The 9,511-nt window shown below is 45.9% G+C and overlaps 1 protein-coding gene across 1 annotated transcript; it reads left to right on the forward strand.

Moving 5' to 3' along the window:
- The first annotated feature begins 7,866 nt into the window (after positions 1 to 7,866).
- LOC109743234 (uncharacterized) lies at positions 7,867 to 9,150 on the forward strand. Its single transcript, XM_020302318.1, has one exon. It carries the CDS (start codon positions 7,867 to 7,869, stop codon positions 9,148 to 9,150), a length of 1,284 nt encoding a protein of 427 aa, XP_020157907.1.
- The last annotated feature ends 361 nt before the right edge of the window (positions 9,151 to 9,511 follow it).

Consider the following 9,511-nt stretch of genomic DNA (forward strand, 5'->3'; position numbering starts at 1 on the left):
GGCACTTGAACTCAATTTTATTTGAACAGATTGAAACCCAAAAAATAAAGAACTGCAGATACTCATGAGCAGACTATAAAACAAAATTTGGTTTGGTTATACAGTAGTGCATTATGCAATCAAAGTGGAATAAATCAATTGCAGTTGACACTAAATCCAGTAGAACTTGATATTAAAAGGCTGCAGCGCATAATGTCCGAATGCTACAGCAATAAGTGTCAATGTTGAGTAATCATCTACACAAAAACTATGCTGAAAACTGCTAAGTGTTGAGAGCCTTTCCCCTTGTGTGATCTGGACCGTAGGATGTGGATTGGATGAAGATTAGAAGGGTAAAGTTGCAGCATGACTTCACTTGATAAAGGCACTGGATCTCAGTCCTACATAGGAACACCTCATCTCCACCTCCGCACATACATATACATGCATGCATTAGATGACAAAAGTTGATGTTATACTAGATTCTCCCGCATTTCAAAATTTAAAAAATATTTTGTATCTTAAACCATCATTTCCGATTCAAAATCCTTTTCACTATTAAATTTGTCGCGATGAGATCTTCGAAAACTAAATCTCATGTTGGTATGTTCTGATGAATTTTTTTCGGGTCAAAAGTTACAATGTCTGGGCTACATAACTTACCATGCTTGCAATGCGCAAATTGTCATGTTGTTTATACTGAAATTACCGGAGCATAAAAGTCTGTCCCCCAACCTTCTCCCAACATGCATACGCATATATGCACTAGAGCTTAGAGGACAAAAGTTGATGTCATCCTAGATTCTGCCTATTTCAAAAGTTTAAAATGTTTTCTAGCTCAAACTGTGGGGATGATTCAAAATTCATTTTCATCATTAAAGCAATCCTGACGAGATTTTTAAAACTAGATCTCATGTTGGTATGTTTTAGCAACTTTTTTTCACGTCCGAAGTTACCATGCCTGGGTATGTAAGTTACCGGCCCTGCGGTATGAATGTTGCCATGTTTTTGACACAGATTTCAACAACTTTTTTGGGGTCCAAGTTATGAGGCCTAGGGTACTTAAATTATTTGCGGCACGTAAATTACTATGCTATTCATGCAAGTTATTGGGGGTAAGTTTCAATAACGTTTTTTCTTGTCAAAAGTTACCATGGTGGTCGTACAGAAGTTATCACGTATGTGTTGAATAATATCCTATTCACACAGAATTTATTGAAGGTATTTTTAACAACTTTTTTCCCGGGTCAAAGTTAACATGGTGTTCATCCGTAAGTTATCTGGTTTGTGGTTGCATAAATTAACATGTTACTCACGCATAAGTTACCTAGGTATATTTTCAACATTTTTTTCTCTCAGGTCAAAGTTACCACGTTGTTCCTACATAAGTTATCAGGTCTGCGTAAATTACAATGTTATTCACACAAATGTTACCGGGTATATTTTTAACAACTTTTGTTTTTGCCGGATCAAAGTTGCCATGGTGTTGTTTACATAGAAGATACTAAATGGATGGTTTGCATGATTGATTCCATAGCTGAGAAAACTACTTCGAACATGGGAAAAGTAGAAAAGGAGGAAAAACTAGTAAAAACAAAAAAAAACTTCCAAAAATAGGGAAAAGTTTTAGTGAGAATGCTTAAATGTAGGAAGGTTCAAATATATTATTTTCCATTTATTTGACAACAACTACTTTTAGGTTTGTTGGCGATGTCTTGGTTTCGATTCTCGCCCCAAGCACTATATTTTTCTCTCGCCAGTTGGATCGAGACACATGATATGCAAGCTGGTTGTTCGATCGGAAGGTAGCTGGATCAGGGTGCGTGATAAGCGAGGTTGCGGTTCTATCGGAACACGACATGCAGGTTGTCTTTTGGGAAATGGCATCTTTCTTCATGGGGCTCGTCCATTAATGCAGTAGGTGAGTTGGGTTCAAAACATCGTGAGAAAGTACGGTCCATATCCAAGGTTGGCGGCCATGCTCGTTTGACTATAATGCAAAAAAAAGAACGTTCGCCATTTAACCGCTAATAGTAATATAGTAGTAACGAAGCTAAAGATATAATTTTGAATAAAGTTTCCTATCTCAGCCCAAAAAAGGGAAGGGAGATAACGTGGTCACGGATGAAGATACAAAGCGGTGCTAGGGATGAAGTGGCAAGAAGGGAGGAGGTAGTGGCGTCAGCTCAGATGAAGTGGGACGGGTGAGATCGTGGGATAGAGAAGAGACAACCGCACATGAATTGGACATAAATGTTTCAGGTGAGGGTGGGATGCCATTTGCGGGTAATTTTCACCTTACCAAGAAGAGAATGGGAGCGGGGGAGACTGACCAAACGAATCTATTAAGATACTAAGCTCCCTAGATCTAGAGCCTCCTGGTGTGTCGTTGACTGGGAGCGTTATCGGCCCCGACTATAAGGGTGTGTGTTGCTGGGTCGACCGGTTTCTGGGTTTTGAGAAGGTATTGTTTGGTTTTCATTTCCCTTTTTAGTGGTTTTAATAGTTTGTATTTTTAAATTTTTTCTTCTCTTTTTGCTTTTTCAATTGTAATTCAATATTTATTAAAATTCAAAAACCTTTTTAGAAATATGAATATTTTTTAGAATTCATGGAATTTTTTTGAATGCATGAACATTTTTAAAATTCATGAATATTTTTTAAGTTGACAAACTTTTTCAAAGTCTATGAACATTTTTGAATGTGTAAACCATTTTCAAACTCACCAACATTTTTTGAAATCCATGAATATTTTTTTAGATCCAAGACTACTTTTTCAAAATTAATGTTTTTTAATTCACAATAATTTTTTCTAGATTTTTAAAATTATGAACTTCTTCTGATTTAATGATCTTCTTCATATAAAAAAATATGGTAGCCATTTTTTCCTAAGCTAGTAGCGTAGCACCTGAAAAAAGCTAAACAAGTGAGCAGAGAAAAGAGCCGAGCGAAGCGAGAGCTGCATGGGCTGAGTGATGTGAGTGTTACAGCAGCAATTCCACGGTCTCAACGTGGAATAAGAGCTTGTAATGGGCTCACACGACCACTAGCAGCTGACCCCGAGACCCAAATGTGTATGCATCTAATAACTCTACTCCTCACATAATAATTATCGTCTCAAACAGCAGTCCAACATGATATACGAATAAAAAAATTACCATAAGATAATTGAAACCCAAGACAACGTAGATAGAACCAAAACAAAATAACCGACTGCAATAACCTGCTTAGATAAAAAGGGTTATTCTCACACCCTTTAGCCTCTAGTAAAAAACGATGTAAAAACGCCTAATCCTTTTCACACCAATGCATGTATATTGTTTTTTTGGCACGAACAATGCATGTATGTCGTCGCCAAACACAAAAGAGTCCATGCATGGGTCAAGGGTCAGTGACATTCTTCCCGTTACTCTGCATCGTGCATTTGGCAGTCTGGCTTCCAAAAACACCCCATCTTCTCCATGAATGGAGTCATACCATCTCATGATCAAAAGAGCGCTAGTGCATGCGCATGCTCGTGATAATGTAACCTTATTTTTAAAACATGTATATTGCTACCTCTTGAGCACTGCGTTGGTTTTTCCTTAAAGAGGAAAGGGTGATGCAGCAAAGTAGTGTAAGTATTTCCCTCAGTTTTTGAGAACCAAGGTATCAATCCAGTAGGAGGCCACGCACGCGTCCCTCGCACCTACACAAAAAAATAAATCCTCGCAACCAACGCGATAAGGGGTTGTCAATCCCTATACGGTCACTTACGAGAGTGAGATCTGATAGATATGATAAGATAATATTTTTGGTATTTTTATGATAAAGATGCAAAGTAAAGAAAGCAAAATAAAAACGCCGCCAGAAATAGCTTGTTGTCGGGAGATTAATAAGATGGAAAATAGACCCGGGGGCCATAGGTTTCACTAGTGGCTTCTCTCAAGAGCATAAGTATTTACGGTGGGTGAACAAATTACTGTTGAGCAATTGACAGAATTGAGCATAGTTATGAGAATATCTAGGTATGATCATGTATATAGGCATCACGTCCGAGACAAGTAGACCGACTCCTGCCTGCATCTACTACTATTACTCCACACATCGACCGCTATCCAGCATGCATCTAGAGTATTAAGTTCATAAGAACAGAGTAATGCTTTAAGCAAGATGACATGATGTAGAGGGATAAACTCATGCAATATGAATAAACCCCATCTTGTTATCCTCGATGGCAACAATACAATACGTGCCTTGCTGCCCCTACTATCACTGGGAAAGGACACCGCAAGATTGAACCCAAAACTAAGCACTTCTCATATTGCAAGAAAGATCAATCTAGTAGGTCAAACCAAACTGATAATTCGAAGAGACTTGCAAAGATAACCAATCATACATAAAAGAATTCAGAAGATTCAAATATTGTTCATAGATAAACTTGATCATGAACCCACAATTCATCGGTCTCAACAAACACACCGTAAAAGAAGATTACATCGAATAGATCTCCACGAGAGAGGGGGTGAACATTGTATTGAGATCAAAAAAGAGAAAAAAAAAACGAGAGAAGAAGCCATCTAGCTAATAACTATGGACCCGAAGGTCTGAGGTAAACTACTCATACATCATCGGAGAGGCTATGGTGTTGATGTAGAAGCCCTCCGTGATCGATACCCCCTCCGGCGGAGCTCCGGAACATGCCCCAAGATGAGATCTCACGGGTACAGAAGGTTGCGGCGGTGGAATTAGGTTTTTGGCTCCGTATCTGGTAGTTTGGGGATACGTAGGTATATATAGGAGGAAGTAGTACGTCGGTGGAGCAACAGGGGGCCCACGAGGGTGGAGGGCGCGCCCCCCTACCTCGTGGCCTCCTGTTTGATGTCTTGACGTAGGGTCCAAGTCCTCTGGATCACGTTCGTTCTGAAAATCACGTTCCCGGAGGTTTCATTCCGTTTGGACCCCGTTTGATATTCTTTTTCTGCGAAACTCTGAAATAGGCAAAAAAACAGCAATTCTGGGCTGGGCCTCCGGTTAATAGGTTAGTCCCAAAAATAATATAAAAGTGTATAATAAAGACCAATAATGTCCAAAACAGAATATAATATAGCATGGAGCAATCAAAAGTTTATAGATACGTTGGAGACGTATCATATATATATATATATATATATATATATATATATATATATATATATATATATATATATATATATATATATATATATATATATAATATTCCTGATGTATACAAAAAATGTGCAACATTTATAAAAAAGTAGACATCAAGAAATACATGTATTACAAAATATTAATCAAGTATTTCAAAATGTTAAATATGTATATAAAAATGTCCCTGATGTATATAGAAAATATACAATGGGTATGGAAAAGAATAGACATCAAAACAATAAAAAAATAAAAAATATCAATCACATATTTGAAAAATGTTACACGTGTGTATAAAAAATATTCCTGATGCATACAAAAATGTCCCAAGAAAACTAAGGAAAACCAAAAAAAATAAGAAACAAAGAAAAATGAAGAAAGAAAGAAAATAGAAAAACATCAAAAACCAAGAAAGAAACAAAGAGAAACGAAGAAAGAAAAGAAAAAAACTAGTAAAATCCATGAGGGAAACAAACAAAAGGGTGAAAAACAAAGAAAAACAGAAACAAAACCAGAAGAAACAAAGAAAACCAAAAAGAAAATGAAAACAGAATGAAAATAAAAAATGAACCCAAGAAAAACATAAGAAAACAAAAGTATAACGAAGAAAACAATAAAACCTGAGGAAAAACAAATGATGTAAAAACGCCTACTCCTTTTCACACCAATGCATGCATATTTTTTTTTTCCGGCATGAACAATGCATGTATATCGTTCGTGTAATGTATGGGCCAAACACAAAAGAATCCATGCATGGGTCAAGGGTTATTGTCGTTCTTCCTATTACTTTGCATCGTGCCGTTGCTAATCTGGCTTCTTAAAACACCCAATCTTCTCTAGGAATGGGGTCATACGATCTCATGATCGAAAGAGCACTAGTGCATGTACATGCTCCTGATAATGTACCCTTATTTGTTAACTACGTATAAATAAAATGTTCCTGATATATACAAAACATGTATGATGTTTATAGAAATATTAGACATAAAAAATGCATGCATTACAAAATATTATTCATATATTTTCAAAATATTAAATGTATATAATCTAAAAATTGTACAATGTATATTTAAAAGAATAGACATAAAAAACTAGTAAAAACCATGAGAGAAATGAACAAAAGGGTGAAAAACAAAGAAAACCGAAAAGAAAAAAAGGAAAAATAAAAAATGAAACCCGAGAAAAAACCTAAGAAAACAAAAGTATAACGAAGAGAGAAAGAAACCCCATTGAAGAGACAAAATAAAATCAAAGGAAAAAACAAAAAAAATCAGAGAAAAAGCAGTGCAAAAAAACCCCACAGAAAAAGGTACAAAAAAACCGCATTAAAAAACCCACTGTACGACAAACTCAATACGAGCCGGCCTGAACTATAGCTACAGAAAACCCTTCAGGGAGGGGAGCTTCTATCTAACTCTCATAAGCTTTGATATAACTCTCGTGTAAACTGGCGAGGTGCAGGTGCGATTGCAGCAGCGACATGGATGGGATGTAAAAACGACATAGGTGGCTACCCCATCTTCTCCGTTTGGACTTGGGATAGGTAGGTAGCTAGGTAGCCACGCTCATCCCCCCCCCCCCCCCCCCACGCGCCGCAGGCCATAAGATCCGGCATTCATGGCCCCCCGTCCGGTCAATCCCTCGAGCCCCACCCCCTGCGAGCAAGGAGCGGCCTCTCGGCCCGGCGGTTCCGCGGTTTCACGCGGTCCGTCGCGCCCCCGCCTCGCCATCATCTTCGGCCTCCACCCTAGTGGGCTCAGATCCGGCTTCCACGCCCCGTATCCTGCATCGGGGTGAGTCGTCCAGCTCGGGGCCGCGGCTTTCTCCGACGGATCTGGGCGCGTCCCCCCTTTCTCGGCCGGACCGTCTTAAATCCATCGTGGTCGCTCCGCCCGCTGGAGTCAACCTTCCCCTTTCAGGCTCGGAGGAGGGATGGACGGAGGTCACCTCCAAGAAGGGCGGGCGGGCAAGAGAAGACCCTGCGGTCCATCCGCGGGGGCGGCCGGGGCGTCGCTCGGACCGGCAACCCGCATTCACTGCCATGGCCGGCTGCAGCGCCTTCTTAAGCAGATTCAGAGGCAAATGTTTCCGGTGCCTCAGCAAACTCCACCGACGCAAAGACTGTCGCGACCCCCTCCGCTGCATCATCTGCGAGCAGCTTGGCCACTTCGGCTGGGAGTGCCCCCAGAACCCGAGAAACGGGCCTCCGGGCAGGTCCGTCTGGGAGAGGCTGCCGCCGGCGGCGCCCCGGGCTCCGGTGCGCGAGCGTCTTCGTTTTCCATCACCTCCCGCGCCCCCTTCGCCGTCACCACCCCCGCCCCATCGCCGCTCCATGGACCGCTTCCTCCACTGCGACCCCTCGCGGCGCCCGCGCGTCAGCAACAAGGTGGTGGTGGCCTCTCCGGCGCTGGAGCGTGAGGAGCTCGTCTTGCGCCTGCACGCCGTCACCCTCACCGCCGCCGACGGGATCCACTCCACCAACCCCATGGCGGTGGGCAAGGCCATTGAGGCTCAGCTGGGCACCCCCCCCCCCCCCCGTTCCAGCTGCGTATCACCGCCCACCACCCGGAGGCCTTCCTCGTCCACTTCGACCTCCCGGCGCACCGCGACGACGCTGTGCGGCGCGGCGTCCTGAGGGTGGACGGCGCCAAGTTCTTCATCCGCGCCTGGCACGAGGACGACCATGCTGCCATCATGAAGCTGCCCCTACACGTCTGCATCGTCGTTGAGGACCTCCCGATGCAATTCTGGTCGCTGGAGGGCGCGGAGGGGGCGTTCGGCGACTTCGGCCGCATCGACCGCCTCGACAGCAGGACGCTGGAGCGGGGCCACACTAGAACTTTCACGTTCTGGCTCTGGGCCTGGGATGTCGCCCACATTCCGACAAAGCGGGCACTCTGGGTGCTCAAGAGGGGAGCGGGGCGGGTCGACGAGATCCTCGGCTACTCTCCTCCGGACCGCCGTGTGCCTTCGCCGCCGGGTGTGCGCCGCTACGACCTGCTGCTGCATGTGGATCGAGTTGAAGACTGGAGCCCGCTCTCGCCGCGTTCTTCGCACTCGGGCCAGAGCGGGCTCCCCTCCTCCTCCTCCGACGACCGCCCCTTCCCCCGCGTCGAGCCTGGTTCCTGGACGGGCGGCATCGAAGACGGTCAAGAGCATGGCCGCCATCTGGCTGCCTGGGTGGCAACGGCGACTTGCCGGGCGGCCCCTCGAGTGGAGAGGCGCGACCACGACGAAGATGGAGCCGGTGGGCAGCGGCACTCGTGGCGCGATGCGTTCCTTGGCAACTCCTGCCATGCCAAGGGCAAGTCCACTGACGTCCTCGAGGCGACTCCAAGACACCGCAACAGGACGCCGGTGGGGAGCCGGCACGGCAACCAGGGACGTGGTCGCGCCAGTAGCAAAGCGGCGGCCGAGGTGCCGCCTTTGCGGGCTACCCCGCCGCTCCCACTCCGTCCGGTGGCGACGGTCCCACGTCTCGACGCCCAGGAGCCTGGCCCCGTGGCTGCCTTCTTCTCCTTCCCCGGTGGTCGGGCGCTCTCCCCTCCGCCGCGCACGGACGTCATGCAGCTCGAGATTGAAAACGCCATGCTCGACGCCCTCAACTCCCGGCTGGCCTTTGAAGATGGTGAGCGCTCGCCGCCGCACGCCAGGACGCGCTCTGGTGCCATAGAAGACTTCCATGAAGATGATGATATCCTCCCGTGCATCGCTGACCTGTCGGCCCCGCTCTCCAGCCCCCGCATCAGCTCGCCTGCTCCAGCCGCGGTGGGGTTCCTTGTTGAGGCGATCACGCAGAAGGTGGACTGCTTGCAGCTCGGCGGAGGTCAGGGCCCCTGCATCCAGGAGGTGGGGGACGGCAGCTGCCGCGTGGGACTGCCGCAGCTCTTCGCTCCGGTGCCCCAGGCCGTCCTGCCAGCCCTCCGGTGCGACCGCGCTCCTCTGCTCCTCCCAAGGTGTGGGCCACCTCCGCCCCCTCTCGCCGCAGTGCCAGGCAGGCGGCGGCGGGCTGTCCGGTGCTAGTCGCTCAAAGGGCAGCGCTGCGCCTCATCCAGGAGCTTGGTGGGCTCAGGCCAAAAGACAAGATGACGCCCAAGGCTGCCGCCGATCTTCTCAAGCGTTTCCAGGAGCCGCTGACCACTAAGGACATTGCTGCAATTGCCAAACTCACATGCCTGGTCTGCGAGGCCCTGAAGATCGCTGTCGGCATGGCCGGAGCGAACGACGATGATGTCCTTGCAATGTGATCATGTTAGTCGTCCTAGGTAGTCTTCGTCGACGGCTGGTCTTAGACCAGTTCGAGTTAGGTTTTCATCCCATGCGGTGTGCTCAATGTAAGGTAGTGTTAGTTAGTCGGCGTCGGAATTTGGGGCCTATTGATGGC

Source organism: Aegilops tauschii, chromosome 5 (assembly GCF_002575655.3).
Source record: "Aegilops tauschii subsp. strangulata cultivar AL8/78 chromosome 5, Aet v6.0, whole genome shotgun sequence".
Taxonomy (NCBI): domain Eukaryota; kingdom Viridiplantae; phylum Streptophyta; class Magnoliopsida; order Poales; family Poaceae; genus Aegilops; species Aegilops tauschii.

Coding starts and splice junctions, on each gene's coding strand:
- LOC109743234 (XM_020302318.1), top strand. CDS start 7,867: ATGCAATTCTGGTCGCTGGAGGGCGCGGAGGGGGCGTTCGGCGACTTC.